At 41.5% G+C, this 19799-nt stretch overlaps 1 protein-coding gene across 1 annotated transcript in view; it reads right to left on the bottom strand.

The window, feature by feature from the left end:
- Nucleotides 1–19799, bottom strand: part of LOC110486033 (nidogen-1) — a 69974-nt gene that overhangs the window by 16590 nt on the left and 33585 nt on the right. Inside the window, exons 10-15 of the mRNA XM_021557343.3 lie at nt 19365–19493; nt 18873–19016; nt 6288–6416; nt 3406–3642; nt 2784–2956; nt 1714–1840 (exon numbers count right to left, since the gene is read on the bottom strand). Of these exons, the coding sequence (XP_021413018.3) occupies nt 1714–1840; nt 2784–2956; nt 3406–3642; nt 6288–6416; nt 18873–19016; nt 19365–19493 (939 nt within the window). The remainder of the gene's footprint in view (nt 1–1713; nt 1841–2783; nt 2957–3405; nt 3643–6287; nt 6417–18872; nt 19017–19364; nt 19494–19799) is intronic.

Below are 19799 nucleotides of genomic sequence, written 5' to 3'. Positions count from 1 at the left end.
GAGCTGACCGGGGCAGCTCTAGCAGGGCAGACATTTGACTTACTTGTTGGAAAGCAGTGGTGTAAAGTACTTAAGGAAAAATAATTTAAAGTACTACTTAAGTCATTTTTGGGGGTATCTGTACTTTACTATGTATATTTTTGACTACTTTTACTTTACTACATTCCTTAAGAAAATATTGTACTTTTTACTCCATACATTTTCCTTGACACCCAAAAGTACTTGTTACATTTTGAATGCTTAGCAGGACAGGAAAATAGTCAAATTCACGCACTTATCAACGGAACGTCCCTGGTCATCCCTACTGCCTCTTATCTGGCGGACACACTGAACCAACGTGCTTCGTTTGTAAATTATGTCTGAATGTTGGAGTGTGTCTGTGGCTTTCTGTAAATTAAAAAAACAAGAAAATGGTGCCATCTGGTTTACTCAATATAAGGAATTTGAAATAATTTATACTTCTACTTTTGATACTTAAGTATATTTTAAACCAAAAACTTTTATACTTTTACTCAAGTAGAATTTTACTGGGTGACTTTTACTTTTACTTGAGTCATTTTCTATTAAGGTATCTTTACCTTTACTCAAGTATGATAGTTGGGTACTTTTTCCACCACTGTTGGAAAGGTGGCATCCTATGACGGTGCCACATTAAGTCACTTAGCTCTTCAGTAATGCCATTCTACTGGCAATGTTTGTCTATGGAGATTGCATGGCCGTGTGCCCAATTTTATGCACCTGTCAGCAACGGGTGTGGCTGAAATTGCCAAATCCACTAATATGAATTGGTGCCCACATACTTTTGGATATATAGTGTACATGTCACGCCCTGACCTGAGTATTCTTTGTTTTCTTTATTGTTTTGGTTAGGTCAGGGTGTGACATGGGTGATGTATGTGGTTTTTGTACTGTCTAGGGGTTTTGTAGGTTTATGGGGTTGTTTACCATCTAGGTGTTAATATATGTCTATGGTTGCCTAGATTGGTTCTCAAATAGAGGCAGGTGTTTATCGTTGTCTCTTATTGGGAACCATATTTAGGCAGCCATCTTCTTTGGGTATTTTGTGGGTTATTATCTATGTCTATGTGAAGTTGCATGTTTGCACTCAGTGTTTATAGCGGTCACGGTCGTTTTGATATTTTGTTTGTTTAGTGTACTTCGTGTTTTTTTTCATCTATCATTAACAGGATGTATTCACATCACGCTGCGCTTTGGTCTCCTCAGTACGACGTTCGTGACAGTACATTGAAAGACTACCAAGACAATGGATCACAATCCGTCATTTGTCCGTGTTGTTTCACACATGTCAAAAGATGAAATTGATGGAACTTTTGTTTTTTGTTTACACATTATACTATATTTCATGAATAAGCCTTTATAAAGGCACACATAAGTCAATTATGAGAAATCCATGAGAAATAAAACATGATAAATGAAAAGTTAACTATTATCATTCTTGATGCGTTTCATGGACCAGGCTAGCTAGGTTTGAGCTGATCTCAGACCAGTGTACCACTCACCTGTTGTGACGAGAGAGATTGTGTCTCCTCCCTCCAGACTGGCCTGAGACCTGTGTACTAAAGCGGTTGTGACGAGAGAAATGGTGTCTTTTTCCTACAGGCTGACCTCAGACCTGTGAACAGCTCACCTTTTGTAACGAGAGAGATAGTGTCTCTGCCATCCAGACTGGCCTGAGACCTGTGTACTGCTCACCTGTTGTGACAAGAGTGATGGTGTCTCCTCCCTCTAGGCTGGCCTTGCTGATGGAGGGCCCTGTGATGTCTGTCCAGTACACCATCTTCTCCACACAGTCGTAGGCCACAGCGATCGCCACTCTGTCCTGGGAGCAACACATAGAGACAGAGGGTTTTATTGATTTATGGTTTATTTAGATCGGGACAGATACAAAACACATTGACACATTGAATAGACCAATTATCCAATACACTTGGCACCATAGTAGTGTGTAGCTGGCCTGGTACAAAAAAATAATAATCCTTGTGTTTTCCCTTCTTAACTGCTAATTGGAAACCATTCTAGCGTCAGAATATAGGATGTCACACACACACTCAATGGAGCCCCTGTTTACACCAAGAGAACATTGCAGTAATGTTATAAATGTTTTTTTTTATCAAGATTGTCAAATTTATGTTGCAAGCAGAACAGGAATGACTTTAATAGTGTTAATATCTCGCCCCACTCATTTCAGATGGGGTTCAACCAAATGGCATAAGAAATACACAATGTTACATTACATTTCAAAATGGCAGAATGCGGTTAGCCAAACAATTGAAGCATTTATGGGGAATCCCTCTGTTCTGCCAGACCATTCCACGCTAGTGAGAAGAAAGAAGAAAAGCCTGAGGACGAGTATGGATGGCCGACTCACACAATCAGGAGATTGTTCAAGTGGCATTTGGGACATTCCAGAGAGTGGGTACGTGGACCCACGACACCCATCGACGCACTCTCAGTCCGGCTAAAGGAAACGTCTGACATGCGTTGAAGGAAACCTCTTTTCATTCAACCTAAGACTGGGGGTCTTAGAAGACAGCTCTGGCCATCTGGTGAGCGGCCATCTTGACAAGGCGTGGTAGGCCAGGGCTTACAGAGGAGTGAGTTACTGACAGAGTGAATCACTCACTCGAGTCAATAAGTAACTTCCCACAGTGCTTGTAGCAAGTGATGTGCAGTGCTTGACTGAATGACTGACTAACAAACTGACTGGCTGTCTGACTGAGATAATGTGAGGTGAGTTGAGGTGCGTCAATGTGGAGCCTCACAGGCAGGTGCAGCAGGGCTTTGGCCTCCCCTTTATTCATGCTGTATCCGTCCAGGGGGATTTGCTCGATCTTCCCGCTCTGGGCAAAGAGCAGGTGGGTCCCTGGGGCCACAGGAGAGACATCCGGCCTGGTGGTGGGTCCGATCGGGGGAGGAATAACTCCCCGGTCAATACCTGTCAAGGAAGGACAACTGAAGTTACATTGTCATTTCCCACTGGGCACAGACGTCCTATCAACGTCTAGTTTTGATTTGCATATGATTGAGTTTTCAACTAACCTAAATTAAATGTGAAATCAACAAAACGTTCAACCATGCCATTGAATTTAGGTTAAAAGTTACTTTACTTTTGATTACTTTTTGCAAATCCAATCAGTTTTTCACATTGATTTAATGTCATCACATATAACTTTTTTGTTGAAATGACGTGGAAACAATGTTAATTCAACTAGTATGTGCCCAGTGTGTTCCTAATGTATTTTTATTTAGCATGCGGGTGCAAATGTTGAGTGTAATGGAATAGACATGAGTGCTATGAGTGCATGAATATGTTGAATATGAATATTAAAGGTACAAGCCAAGGATGACCAATCGCCCCCTCCGTCTTTTGAGGCAGTCACTCACACAAAGGTCTTTGGCCGGGGCCAGTTCTAGTGTTGGGGATCTCCTGACCATTGCCGTCCACACACCAGCACTGCCCAATGCTACCGTGGCACTGGGTGGGCTCGTAGGCACCATGCTGGTCGCAGGTAGGAACGTACTGACTGACGGCGGGGCGTGGGCGGAAGAAGGTAAACGAGCCTGTGTCGGAAGAGACCTGGATGCTTTCTCTGTCTCGCTCGCACTGCGTCTTCTCGTGCTCTGGAATAAAAACAGAAAGATGACACGAGAGAAGTAACAAAAGAAATAGAGGAAATTAAGCAAATAAAAATTATCCTACATGTCTTTCTAAGGTTTCTAAGAAATTGCTCTTTCTTTTTAAAGCGCTGTATAGCTTTGGTTTTAATATAATCTCCTTACTGTATGACATCGCACACGGCAGTTCAAAACTAAAGTTACTTGCCCACTACTAATGTGGATAACATGGAATAAGGAGAGAGCCGATGAGCATATGATTTAAATGTAGAATCATTTTTGCAGTCACGTAAATCAGACATAGGGGACACGGTGACATCTGGAATGTAGTGTCTCGCTGAAAGACTTATCCCCAGGGTATCTGTCCGGTTAACCACAGACTAGTCATAACAATCTCAAACAGCCGCAACATACAATCTGCGCTTTGCAACAACGTCTGGCCGCAGCAATCAACAAAAGCCACCAAAAAAAAAGACAACTAGTCAACGATGGGAACGGTTGTCTCTGAGGAAAGGTTGTCTCTGAGGAGGAGATCAACGCAGTCTTTGTCAGATGGTCGTCAACTGTCGAGATGCGAGGAAGACAACCAGGACAACTCTCATAGGGTCCAGATGCTACAGTGTATACTACAAGTACAAGTTCAGACAAAGGAGGACAAAATGATGCCCCCTTTTCAGACGGGTTGTACAAAATATGACAAAACTGTGGAGGCAGAGGAGAAAAGGCTATAATTAGCGTGGTGGAGTACATACACGCAGTTGACACCTGGATTGGACTTGAACAAAGAGGCAACAGCTGAGAAAGATGCCAACTCGCAAACAACCCAAGGTACATGACATGAAAGCTGCAGCCTATAGAAAAATAATGGAACACTTGAATACACATTCCCTAAATTCCCAAACATACAGTGGTGAGTTGAATCAAAAAGAAAATGTATTGGTTGTTAAAAGTGATACTTTTTCCTATTACTTCAGTTGTTGTTGTTTATTAAATGTTTAAATTCCTGGTTGTAACTCCAGGGCATCTTTATCTTTATGTTCAACTAAATTGGACTATTGACCCTGGGCAAAAGTAGTGCAATATATAGGCTATTAGGGACGCAACCCAGGAGTCTGTATTCAGGAGTGTGGCTCTATTCCAGCACATCCACGTGACATGTTCCAGGCCTTTGGCCCTAATTGCATGGAGAATGAGTAGCTATGTTGGTCTTTCTCGGTGGGGATTGTATGTTATCTATCAACACCAACCTTGATTGTATCAACACCAACCTCCCTTTCCATTCCTGTATCCTCCCTACGTAACATCTGCGTGTTGTTATACCCATCCCCGCACAGGAAGGCTGCACAGTGTCAAATGGCAACTTTTAAATGTCATTCAAAGGGGGGAGGGAAGAGGGGGACATGTGGTCAAGGCACACCAGAAACCAACAGACACTCAGTTCAGAGTGAGTTTCAGAATCCCGAAGCAAACGAATACGCACACACCCTTCATCCATCCTCCGTCCCCCTAACTGTTCCATATTTTAGCACGCAGTCTCATAGAATCCTATATCAGTCTTATGGAAGTACACTCTGTTCCGGCCTTCGCCTCAATCCACGTTCTACCATGCTGGGAGCGTTCCATGATTAAATCACTTTCTATTGGTGCCAGGCGATGACACAACACTAACTTAGCGAACAGACCTCCATTAGTAAAATTGCACTGTATATACTGTTAAGTCCACTATGGCTTGTGTTGACGTTCAATATAAACAGTTTGTCTCTGGTGTATTATGCTTTCCTTTGATGACAAATCTGTCTCGCTCCGCCGCCTGGACTCTCCCCCTCCCTCTCCCTCTAAACCAAACTATACAGTTAGGAGCTTCACATGTTCCAACTGTTGGCACTAAGACAGGAGAAGTATAACTAAGGCAAATCCTAACATTTTGAGGGGAAGAAGATGGCTGATCCGAGCTCAAACTATACCCATTGAATGTACAGTATTTACATACTTCCGGGACATAGCCATATAATTTAGAGGTTCTTTCTGAATGCATGCATCTTGCCTTCCCTTGCACATTTTAGACTACACTGCCTCTGGCTGCTGTTTAACTTATAAGTATCAGTAGCCTTGTCTGAGACAAAATGGCCCATAGGGTAGGAGCCTGTATCCTGTTTCTGCAGCATGAGGCAGCTTAATGTACACACCCTGTCCATTTCCTTAAAGGGCCAATCTGCACATCACAACTTGTAAATGTCTCATGAACTTATTTCAACTGCCGTACCCCATCAGAACCCAAGATATAAGCTTATTTTACTCCAATGTTTTTAAAACATTGTAATTGTAAACAAACAATGTATATCTTTAAAACATGGGTAAAACTATCATTTTGATGTCATAGAAGGTCAGTTCTTGCATCCATAGCTCCATCTATACATTTGAGAATGGTTACATTTCTCCAGTCCCATCCCTGAGCTATTTACCAAAACACTTGCCGGGTGTCAACTTTGTTATTGTTTTGAACTGCAGATTCACCCATTTTTAGAGTTGTTGGTATGACTTGACCAGGGATCAAACTTCTGCTTGGTTCCAAATGAAGAAGAACTCCTCTTATACAACTTGGGGTTTGAAAATGTGATTTATTTACACCAAAAAGCACAGGGGTTACCTACCCGGGGAGCCAGGAGTACACTGGAAGCCGTCACCATGGAAACCAGGGCGGCACTGACAGGTGAAGGAGCCCTGAGAGTTATAACAGACGGCGTCCCGGTGACAGCGACCTTGCTCACACTCGTCAATGTCTGTGTGTGAAACAACAGTCAATGAGAAACAATAGGGACACAGATGCTAAGTTCAACTGAAAATAAGGTATCAACATATTTAAATATATAGCTGAAATATACAGTCAATAGGAATGTGAATATGAAATCCTGCAATGGAAATATACAAAAAAATACACATTCATATGTATTGGTATTGCACTACACCTTTAAAAAGTATCTAAATCTGAAACATACATTCATGACATGTCACATCCTGTGTTATATAGGGAAAGAAACATCATTATTTCAATAATAAAAACACATTGTGAAGTTTAGCGTTTGATAGGGACAAAGAGACCATTCTTTGGATACAACTTGGATGTAACACACCCAGCTCACTACCCCGACCTCTGAAGTATATCTCTGAGGCCAACCAATGAAAAAGGAGTTCTCCAAATTCTACAAGCACATATGGAAATTCCTACAGCTTTCGTTTGGTGGCGGGCCAAGTCACAGTGGACGAGGGAAAATAAGAAATACAGGGATGGATGGATGAATAAAACGCATGACCAACGAGCTCCCCAGCTGTAGGGCCGGGTTGTGTTTGCATTTCCTGTCCAGGTGCACACATTTCCTCTCGCAGGGGCCTCCGTGTGGGTGCATTACAACGAGAAGGACTCAGAGGGTTCAATCTAGAGAGACCCAGTGGAGAGTTTAGAGAGAAGACATGGTCTGTTTTTTTTTTAAGCTGAAGGGTTTGTGTGTTTCTGTGGTGTCTGAGGGGGTTCTGAGAAAGGCAAAAGACAACTTTATTTGTCATGTTGGACAGTAAAGTACACTATTCGAATACGGCCTAGTAACTAGACAAGTTCTACAAAGGCAAGTCTAGACATATCTGAAGTAACCAATGGGGAGGGGGGTCATACTCAGACAATCAGAGAAGGGACATATTATTGTGGCCCTGGTAGCACAAAATAATCAAAGGTTTGGTGGACCACCGTGTGTGTGTTTCAGGGGAAGGGGGTGTATCTGATCTCCATCACCTAGGACTTGACAATGGTTAATCAAATCTCCCCTTTTTGCTCAATTTTGCATGCCTTCTCAAACAGCTGCAACTGTATATGCGTTCGCAAATCATGTCCTTTCTTGAGTTGGGATCAGGGAAGGAACAACTGTTGAGCATCTGAGCTTATGGTTGTTTGTGGGGGGAAAGGGGTTTAGTGAGTGAGTGAGTGAGTGAGTGAGTGTGCGTGTGCGTGTGTGTGTGTGTGTGTGTGTGTGTGTGTGTGTGTGTGTGTGTGTGTGTGTCCATCTGTTGCTAGGGGGTAATGATGTAAGGGACAATATAAGATTAATCACAATAATGGTTTGCTAAAATAATAATTGCTTCCCAAAAATAAAATTTTTGTAATGGCAATCCTGGTTATAGGTAACAATCCTGGTTATAGGTAACAATCCTTTGCATGAACTTCCTACATTATTACGCATGTTATTTGTTAATTATGGAAATTAAGATATGCTGGATTTTTATATTTTAATAGCAATATATAATGCAAATTGAGGTGAGGGCAATGGAAATGCTTTTGGCGGTTGATCTGTTTCTGTTCTGTGGGTGGCACTGTGTGCTCTTTTCCAAGGATGGGTCCCGGTCTCTCCAGGACCATGGGATCCAGGGGGTCAGGGGTGGTCTGCCGATCATTGAGATGACAACCCACCTTGGGATGGGGAGGGGTTTTAGCGGGTGGGATTAGTGGGGAACAATTAGAGGTTTACTTAGTAGCAATGCAAATATCATGGTATGGACACTCAATCATCATGTTACTTTTCAATGGTGAGTTTACAAACATATATTATGATAAATAGATTTGAAACTTGCATCTCACTATGGTAAATGGTGAAAAACGTATAGCCAGATATAATTGTAATGGCTTAGTAGATAATGAGAAAAGATCATCAGTATTTACCTGGCGAAAAAAGAGAAGTAATATAATATACACTGCTCAAAAAAATAAAGGGAACACTTAAACAACACAATGTAACTCCAAGTCAATCACACTTCTGTGAAATCAAACTGTCCACTTAGGAAGCAACACTGATTGACAATAAATTTCACATGCTGTTGTGCAAATGGAATAGACAACAGGTGGAAATTATAGGCATTTAGCAAGACAACCGCAATAAAGGAGTGGTTCTGCGGGTGGTGACCAGGCCACTTCTCAGTTCCTATGCTTCCTGGCTGATGTTTTGGTCACTTTTGAATGCTGGCGGTGCTTTCACTCTAGTGGTAGCATGAGACGGAGTCTACAACCCACACAAGTGGCTCAGCTGGTGCAGCTCATCCAGGATGGCACATCAATGCGAGCTGTGGCAAGAAGGTTTGCTGTGTCTGTCAGCGTAGTGTCCAGAGCATGGAGGCGCTACCAGGAGACAGGCCAGTACATCAGGAGATGTGTAGAAGGCCGTAGGAGGGCAACAACCCAGCAGCAGGACCGCTACCTCCGCCTTTGTGCAAGGAGGAGCAGGAGGAGCACTGCCAGAGCCCTGCAAAATGACCTCCAGCAGGCCACAAATCTGCTCAAACGGTCAGAAACAGACTCCATGAGGGTGGTATGAGGGCCCGACGTCCACAGGTGGGGGTTGTGCTTACAGCCCAACACCGTGCAGGACGTTTGGCATTTGCCAGAGAACACCAAGATTGACAAATTTGCCACTGGCGCCCTGTGCTCATCACAGATGAAAGCAGGTTCACACTGAGCATGTGACAGACATGACAGAGTCTGGAGACGCCGTGGAGAACGTTCTGCTGCCTGCAACATCCTCCAGCATGACCGGTTTGGCGGTGGGTCAATCATGGTGTGGGGTGGCATTTCTTTGGGGGGCCGCACAGCCCTCCATGTGCTCGACAGAGGTAGCCTGACTGCATTAGGTACCGAGATGAGATCCTCAGACCCCTTGTGAGACCATATGCTGGTGTGGTTGGCCCTGGGTTCAATGCTAGACATCATGTGGCTGGAGTGTGTCAGCAGTTCCTGCAAGAGGAAGGCATTGATGGCATTGACTGGCCCGCCCGTTCCCCAGACCTGAATCCAATTGAGCACATCTGGGACATCATGGGGCGGCAGGGTAGTCTCGTGGTTAGAGCATTGGACTAGCAACTGGAAGGTTGCAAGTTCAACCCCCGAGCTGACAAGGTACAAATCTGTCGTTCTGCCCCCGAACAGGCAGTTAACCCACTGTTCCCAGGCCGTCATTGAAAATAAGAATTTGTTCTTAACTGACTTGCCTGGTTAAATAAAGGTAAAATAAAATGTCTCGCTCCATCCACCAATGCCACGTTGCATCACAGACTGTCCAGGAGTTGGTGGATGCTTTAGTCCAGGTCTGGGAGGAGATCCCTCAGGAGACCATCCACCACCTCATCAGGAGCATGCCCAGGCGTTGTAGGGAGGTCATACAGGCACGTGGAGGCCACACACACTACTGAGCCTCATTTTGACTTGTTTTAAGGACATTACATCAAAGTTGGATCAGCCTGTAGTGTAGTTTTCCACTTTAATTTTGAGTGTGACTCCAAATCCAGACCTCCATGGGTTGATAAATTTGATTTCCATTGATAATTTTTGTGTGATTTTGTTGTCAGCACATTCAACTATGTAAAGAAAGAAAAAAAGTATTTAATAAGATTATTTCATTCATTCAGATCTAGGATGTGTTATTTTAATGTTCCCTTTATTTTTTTGAGCAGTGTATATTTTTTACAGGAAACTCATTCAACAATTTCAGATGAAGTTGTGTGGAAAAAGGACTGGGGGGGCGAAATGTATTTCTCCCATGGGCAAAGTAATTCAAAAGGGGTGATGAAATTCATTTACAGTAATTTTGATCTGAATATGTAAATTGTCCAAACAGATAGATGGATGATTTTAAATATGTTATTTGACCATAAACAGATATGGCTCATTAACCTACATGGTCCAAATATTGATGATCCACGCTTCTTTGAAAATATATATAATGATTTATCAACTCTACAAGCAATATGAGACTATTATTATGGCGAGAGATAATAATACGGATTTAAATACCTCTATGGACCATAAAGGAAATCCCACTACAAACTATCACCTGCATGCACATAAGGAAATCACAAATGTCATGGAAATATTGGAACTCGTGGATATATGGAGGCTTAAATGTCCTGACCTAGTGATATATACATGGCGGAGGCTCAATGAAGCTAGTCGTCTTGACTACATTCTTATGTCATTCTCTCTGGCACCAAACGTTTAAAATGTGTTGTTAGGGGACAGAATGCGGTCGGACCATCAAATAATTGACTTATACTGTATATTACTTACAGAATTTACACATGAGCGAGGATATTGGTAATTTTATCAAACCCTATTGGATGATAACTTGTTTTTAACTAGGACAGAACAATGAATAAAGTTTACATACACTCAATTAGTATTTGGTAGCGTTGCCTTTAAATTGTTTAACTTGGGTCAAATGTTTCGGGTAGCCTTCCACAAGCTTCCTACAATAAGTTGGGTGAATCTGACAGAGCTGGTTAAACTGAGTCAGGTTTGTAAAGGCCTCCTTGCTCGCACAAGCTTTTTCAGTTCAGCCCACACATTTCTATAGGATTGAGGTCAGGGCTTTGTGATGACCACTCCAATACCTTGACTTTGTTGTCCTTAAGCCATTTTGCCACAACTTTGGAAGTATGCTTGGGGTCATTGTCCATTTGGAAGACCCATTTGCGAGAAAGCTTTAACTTCCTGACTGATGTCTTGAGATGTTTCTTCAATATATCCACATAATTTTCCTTCCTCATGGAGCCATCTATTTTGTGAAATGCGCCAGTCCCTTCTGCAGCAAAGCACCCCCACAACATGATGCTGCCACCCCCGTGCTTCGCGGTTGGGATGGTGTTCTTCGGCCTGCAAGCATCCCCCTTTTTCCTCCAAACATAATGATGGTCATTATGGCCAAACAGTTCTATTTCTGTTTCATTAGACCAGAGGACAATTCTCCAAAAACTACGATCTTTGTCCCCATGTGCAGTTGCAAACCGTAGTCTGGCTTTTTATGGCGGTTTTGGAGCAGTGGCTTCTTCCTTGCCTTTCAGGTTATGTCGATATAGGACTCGTTTTACTGTGGATAGATACTTTTGCACCTGTTTCCTCCAGCATCTTCACAAGGTCCTTTGCTGTTGTTCTGGGATTGATTTGCACTTTTTTGCACCAAAGTACGTTCATCTCTAGGAGACAGAACGCGTCTCCCTCCTAATACATGCGTACTATTGTTTGTACAGATGAATGTGGTACCTTCAGGTGTTTGGAAACTGCTCCCAAGGATGAACCAGACTTGTGGAGGTCTACAATTTTTTGGAGGTCTTGGCTGATTTCTTTAGATTTTCCCATGATGTCAAGCAAAGAGGCACTGGGTTTCAAGGTAGGACTTGAAATACATCCACAGGTACACCTCCAATTGACTCAAATTATGTCAATTAGACTATCAGAAGCTTCTAAAGCCATGACATAATTTTCTGGAATTTTCCAAGCTGTTTAAAGGCACAGTCAACTTAGTGTATGTAAACTTCTGACCCACTGGAATTGTGATACAGTGAATTATAAGTGAAATAACCTGTCTGTAAACAATTGTTGGAAAAATGACTTGTGTCATGCACAAAGTAGATGTCCTAACCGACTTGCCAAAGCTATAGTTTGTTAACAAGAAATTTGTGGAGTGGTTGAAAAATGAGTTTTAATGACTCCAACATAAGTGTATGTAAACCCTCAGAATTCACCTGGAGGTACTGCTAATTCCCTTATTGTGTGGCACACTTTTAAATGTGCCTATAGAGGCCATGCAATTCAGTACTCATCTCTATAACAAAATAAATGTAGGTCAAAAGAGTCCATATTAACAAAGGAAATGGAAGGACTAACAGTACAGATAGATAGCAATAAAAACTGTACCATGGAGGCTCATAATAAGTTATTGGGAAAAACAAAAATAAATGGAGGAACTTATTCAAGAAAGATCTAGTGTAATATATTATTAAAAAAATAAAGCGAACTGGATGGAATATGGGGAAAATTCACCAAATTATTTTTAAATCTTCAACATAGAAATGCTACCAAAAATAATTTACTGAAACTTGCTACAAATGACCGAGTCACCCACGACTCACCAAACAATATTTTGAAAGAGGAAGTAAAGTACTTTAAGCATATGTTTTAGTTTCAGTCTCCTACATCTCTACTAACCAAAGTTAATTGTATGATTTAAAAAAATATATAATGTAAAATTAACAGCTGTACAGAAAAACTCACGTAAAGGCCAAATTACAGAGGAAGAACTTTTTGATTCAAGTGTTTTAGTCCGGGAAAACTCCAGGGTTGGATGGCATTCCAGTGGAGGTATACCAAACCTTTTTTGATATACTCAGAGGACTGTTTTTAGCATGTTTTAACCACTCCTATATAAATGGTAGATTATCAGACACTAAATAAGAAGTAATAAGAATAATTATTACTGAAACAGGATCCAAGTGGTAAATATAAAGATCCAGTCCAGTTAAAAAATTGGAGGCCTCTTACACTTCAGTGTTGTGAAGCAAATTCTTGGCCAAAATACATAGCGCATAGAATTAAAAAGGTATTGTCGGATTATAATTAATCCTAATCAGAAAGTTTTTTTTTTACATGGACGATACATTGGAGATAATGTAAGACAAGTACTGGAAACAATAGAACACTATGAAATATCTGGGAAACCAGGCCTGGTATTCATAGCTGACTTTGAAAAGGCATTTGATAAAGTACGATTGGAGTTTATATATAAATGCCTAAAATATTTCAATTTTGGAGAATCTCTTATGAAACAGGATTAAGGTTATGTATAGTAACCCCAGCTGTAAAATAGTAAATAATGGCTACTTCTCAAAAAGTTTTAAACTGTCAAGAGGAATAAGGTTGTCTACTATCGGCATAACTATTTATTATTGCCATTGAAATGTTAGCTGTTAAAATCAGATCCAACAATAATATCAAGGGGTTAGAAATCCAGGGCTTAAAAACAAAGGTGTCATTGTACGCTGATGATTCATGGTTTCTTTTAAATCCACAATTTGGATCACTCCACAGCCTCATAGAGGATTCTAGATACTTTTTCTAACCTCTGGATTACAACCAAATTATGATAAGCGTACTAAACTCAGCAAAAAAAGAAACGTCCCTTTCAGGACCGTGACTTTCAAAGCTAATTCCTAAAAATAAAAAAAATTCATTCATTTAAAAAAAATCATTCATTTTAAAGGGTTTAAATCAATCAATCAAATTTATTTAGAAAGCCCTCCTTTCATCAGCTGATGTCACAAAGTGCTGTACAGAAACCCAGCATAAAACCCCAAACAGCAAGCAATGCAGGTGTAGAAGCACGGTGGCTAGGAATTACTCCCTAGAAAGGCCAGAACCTAGGAAGAAACCAGGCTATGAGGGGTGGCCAGTCCTCTTCTGGTTGTGCCAGAACACTGACATAGTGTTCTAAACACTGTTTCCCATGCTTGTTCAATGAACCATAAACAATTAATGAACATGCACCTGTGGAACAGCTTACAGACGGTAGGCAATTAAGATCACAGTTATGAAAAATTAGGACACTAAAGAGGCCTTTATACTGACTGAAAAACACCAAAAGAAAGACGCCTAGCCACCGTGCTTCTACACCTGAACGTGCCTTAGACATGCTGCAAGGAGGCATGAGGATTACAGATGTGGCCAGGGTAATAAATTACAATGTCCGTACTGTGAGATGCCTAAGACAGCGCTACAGGGAGACAGGATGGACAGCTGATCGTCCTCGCAGTGGCAGACCACGTGTAACAGCACTTGCACAGGATCGGTACATCTGAACATCACACCTGCGGGACAGGTACAGGATGGCAACAACAACTGCCCGAGTTACACCAGGAACGCACACTCTATCAGTGCTCAGACTGTCCGCAATAGGATGAGAGAGGCTGGACTGAATTAGCGTTACACCGAGGCCTGTACTCTGAAGCGGGATCGATTTGGAGGTGGATGGTCCGTCACGGTCTGGGGCGGTGTGTCACAGCATCATTGGACTGAGCTTGTTGTCATTGCAGGCAATCTCAACATTGTGCATTACAGGGAAGACATCCTCCTCCCTCATGTGGTACCCTTCCTGCAGGCTCATCCTGACATGACCCTCCAGCATGACAATGCCACCAGCCATACTGCTTGTTCTGTGCGTGATTTCCTGCAAGACAGGATTGTCAGTGTTCTGCCATGGCCAGTGAAGAGCCCGAATCTCAATCCCATTGAGCATGTCTGGGACCTGTTGGATCGGAGGGTGAGGGCTAGGGCCATTCCCCCCAGAAATGTCCAGGAACTTGCAGGTGCCTTGGTGGAAGAGTGGGGTAACATTTGCCTTGATGACAGCTTTGCACACTCTTGGCATTCTCTCAACTAGCTTTGCTACAGAATGCTGTGGTAGCCATGCTGGTTATGTGTGCCTTGAATTCTAAATACATCACCAACATTGTTACCAGCAAAGCACCCCCACACCATCACACCTCCTCCTCCATGCTTCATGGTGGGAACCACACATGCGGAGATCATCCTTTCACCTACTCTGCGTCTCACAAAGACAAAGCGGTTGGAACCAAATATCCCAAATTTGGACTTATCAGACCAAAGGACAGATTTCCACCGGTCTAGTGGTTTCTTCTTCTTATTGGTGACCTTTGGTAGTGGTTTCTTTATAGCAATTCGATCATGAAGGCCTGATTCACGCAGTCACCTCTTAACAGTTGATGCTGAGATGTGTCTGTTACTTGAACTCTGTGAAGCGTTTATTTGGGATGCAATTTCTGAGGCTGGTAACTCTAATGAACTTATCCCCTGCAGCATAGGTAACTCTGGGTCTTCCTTTCCTGTGGCGGTCCTCATTGACTAACCTTCATGTCTTAAAGTAATGATGGGCAGTCATTTCTCTTTGCTTATTTGTGCTGTTCTTGCCATAATATGAACTTAGTCTTTTACCAAATAGAGCTATCTTCTGAATACCAACCTGACCTTGTCACAACACAATTGATTGGCTCAAACGCATTAAGAAGGAAAGAAATTCCACAAATTAACTTTTAACAAGGCACACCTGTTAATTTAAATGCATTCCAGGTGACAATCTCATGAAGCTGGTTGAGAGAATGTCAAAAGTGTGCAAAAGTGTCATCAAGGCAAAAGGTGGCTACTTTGAAGAATCTTAAATATAAAATGTATTTTGATTTGTTTAACACTTTTTTGGTTACTACACGATTCCATTTGTGTTATTTCATATTTCTGATGTCTTCACTATTATTCTACAATATAGAAGATAGAAAAAATAAAGAAAAACAATGCATGGTACTGTATATGTATGTATGCATATGTATGTGTAGATATATGTATATTTATATGTATGTGTATAAATACAGTTGAAGTTGGAAGTTTACATACACTTAGGTTGGAGTCATGAAAACTTGTTTTTCAACCACTCCACACATTTCTTGTTAACAAACTATAGTTTGGCAAGTCGGTTAGGACGGTTAGGACTACTTTATGCATGACACAAGTAATTTTTCCAACAATTATTTACAGACAGATTATTTCACTTATATTCACTGTTTCACAATTCCAGTGGGTCAGAAGTTTACATGCACTAAGTTGACTGTGCCTTTAAACAGCTTGGAAAATTCCCGAAAATGAAGACATAGCTTTAGAAGCTTCTGAAAGCTAATTGACATAATTTGAGCTAATTGACATCATTTGAGTCAATTGGAGGTGTACCTGTGGATGTATTTCAAGGCCTCCTTTCAAACTCAGTTCCTCTTTGCTTGACATCATGGGAAAATCAAAAGAAATCAGCCAAGACCTCAGAAAAAAACTGTAGACCTCCACAAGTCTGGTTCATCCTTGAGAGCAATTTCCAAACGCCTGAGGTTACCACGTTCCATGGGACCACGAAGCCGTCATACCGCTCAGGAAGGAGACAATGTCCGTCTCCTAGAGATGAACGTACTTTGGTGCGAAAAGTGCAAATCAATCCCAGAATAACAGCAAAAGGACCTTGTGAAGATGCTGGAGGAAACAGGTACAAAAGTATCTATATCCACAGTAAAACGAGTCCTATATCGACATAACCTGAAAGGCCGCTCAGCAAGGAAGAAGCCACTGCTCCAAAACTGCCATAAAAAAGCCAGACTACGGTTTGCAACTGCACATGGGGACAAAGATCATACTTTTTGGAGAAATGTCCTCTGGTCTGATGAAACAAAAAAAGAACTGTTTGGCCATAATGACCATCGTTATGTTTGGAGGAAAAAGGGGGAGGCTTGCAAGCCGAAGAACACCATCCCAACCGTGAAGCACGGGGGTGGCAGCATCATGGTGTGGGGGTGCTTTGCTGCAGGAGGGACTGGTGCATTTCACAAAATAGTTGACATCATGAGGAGGAAAAATACGTGGATATATTGAAGCAACATCTCAAGACATTAGTTAGGAAGTTAAATCTTGGTCACAAATGGGTTTTCAAATGGACAATGACCCCAAGCATACGTCCAAAGTTGTGGCAAAATGGCTTAAGGACAACAATGTCAAGGTATTGGAGTGGCCATCACAAAGCCCTGACCTCAATCCCATAGACAATTTGTGGGCAGACGTGAAAAAGCTTGTGCGAGCAAGGAGGTCGACAAACCTGACTCAGTTACACCAGCTCTGTCAGGAGGAATAGGTCAAAATTCACCCAACTTATTCTGGGAAGTTTGTGGAAGGGTACCCGAAACGTTTCATCCATGTTAAACAATTTAATGGCAATGCTACCAAATACTAATTGAGTGTATGTAAACTTCGGACCCACTGGGAATGTGATGAAAGAAATAAAAGCTGAAAGAAATAATTATTTCAACTATTATTCTGACATTTCACATTCTTAAAATAAAGTGGTGATCCTAACTGACCAAAAACAGGGAATTTTTACTCTGATTAAATGTCAGGAATTGTGAAAAACTGAGTTTAAATGTATTTGGCTAAGGTGTATGTAAACTTCCGACTTTAACTGTACATATATTTACAAAAAAATTGGAAATGAAGCAGACAATAACGTTGACGGAAGCTACAATCTGCAATATTATTTACCCCCTAAAAGAATTATAACAAATAAATAAAACATGTAAAAAAAAGTCTAGACATATCACCTGATGACAAATAAATATTGTTGCTGTGAGTGAGTTCAGATCATTTAAGTCATTTCATTAGTAAAGATTTTAAAAAGTGCTTCAACCTCAGAGAACACCAGGCACACGCACGCACACACACACACACAGCACGCACACACTGCACACACATTTGTACAACTAACCTTGTGGGGACACACAATTCAGTCCCATTCAAAATCTTATTTTCCTTAACCCCTAACCCTAACATGCTGACCAGACCAGACACGTTGAAAAATAAATGTACATATGCATGTTATTCAACCATTGCACCCACACTGCTCGCGGGTGTCAGCGAGCGTCTGTGTGGCCATGCGCTACAATAGAAATCAGTTCTATCTGTGACGATCATCACGCAGCAAGTTGGCCTCTCCCATCTCCTGATAGGTTTTTAGGAGCATACTGTATACCCACATGGGTGATTGAAAGATGAATTGAGGTCCACACTCCGGAAGGTTGTAGTAATACTGTGAAGTTGGTTGCCAACCGCCATATTAAGTCCAAAATAAGAAGAAGAAGCCTGAAGAAAAGAGGAGAGATGACGAGAAACTAATTTGGTTTACCGTTTTATCTGTGGATTAATTGTCGGAGTTGAGCATTTCAGGTAAAATAACAACCCAATGTTTATATCCCAGGACAAATGAGCTAGCAACAGCAAGCTAGCTAAATTGCCATAAACGTTTAATGCTTTTCGACCTGTCCCCAAATTAATATAATTAGTTTAGAGTTTGTTTTTATATTTCAACCTGCGTGTCCTGATCGTGTCTGGTGTGGGGGTACAAAATCAACACGCGCGCGAGTGGTTTGGTCAGCATGTAAACCTAACTCTAACGCCTAACCCTAATTCTAAACCCAACACTAATTCTAACCTTAACACTAAACCGCCTAGAAATAGCATTTGACCTTGTGGGGACCAACAAAATCCCCAGTAAGTTTTGTTTTGGACTTCTGGTTCCCACAAGAATAGTCAAAGAACACACACACACACACACCAACACACACACCAACACACACACACACACCAACACACACACCAACACACACACACACACACACACACACACACACACACACACACACACACTGTGCTTCTACACCTGCATTGCTTACTGTTTGGGGTTTTAGGCTGGGTTTCTGTACAGCACTTTGATATATCAGCTGATGTAAGAAGGGCTATATACATAAATTTGATTTGATTTAAAGTGTCACCCTACCCCGGCAAGTATAACCATCACCCACGAATCCGGACAGACAGGAGCAGATATAGGCAGACGCCCCCGTGTAGCTACAACGTGCCCTCTCTGGGATGTCGCAGTTATTGGTACCCCTCTGGCAGTGGTCTATTGGACGGTCCACTTCTACAAAGGATAGGGGGGAAAGGGAGAGGCAGATTTTAGACTTGGTGGTGACAGAAATAACCTGAATCCTTTGTTTGATTAAACTAAAATTATAAAAAGGAGTAACAAATGTGAGAAATTTCTCAGTAGACGGTTTGATAGACTAAAGAAAAAAACAGATTAATAGACTGAAATAGCATAGAAACGCTCTTAAATTTGAGTTTAAGATTAATATATAGATGATATGAAACAATCTGTAAAAGGTTACTGTATTTAGAGTGTGTATTAAGTTAAGCAACAGAGTTATATTGGGGGTCATCCAAACCAAGAACAACACAGCTGCGAACACGCTTTTTCAGCACTACATACCGACGCAGGTCTTGCCATCGCTGGCGAACTGGAAACCGTCCACACACTCGCAGCGGAATGTTCCCGGTTGGTTGTTGCATACGGCGTGAGAATCACAGATCTCGGGTGTCTCTCTGCACTCGTCAATGTCTACAAAAAGAGCACAGTCAATTCAATTCAACTTAACTCAATTCAAAACAACTTTATTTGTCCCAAAAGGGCAATTCTGTTGCACCAGATTAACGTTCAAGTCATATCAACAGCCATAATGATAATGACATTATTTCATTGCATATTTGGAATAAATTATTTCATGTGATCATTTGTAGTATATGTAATAATATACTGTACATTGCAGTATATTAATAATATGAATTATTAGTGGGGCATTTCTGATGACATTGCTTGTTTTCCTATGCTACAGTCTGTCTCAGTCCTGTAATACTTGTTTCTCTC

Source organism: Oncorhynchus mykiss, chromosome 13 (assembly GCF_057628025.1).
Source record: "Oncorhynchus mykiss isolate SJ-2025 chromosome 13, ASM5762802v1, whole genome shotgun sequence".
NCBI lineage: Eukaryota > Metazoa > Chordata > Actinopteri > Salmoniformes > Salmonidae > Oncorhynchus > Oncorhynchus mykiss.
The sequence above is the reverse complement of the archived record's forward strand: the minus strand, read 5'-3'. Positions and strand labels throughout refer to the sequence as shown.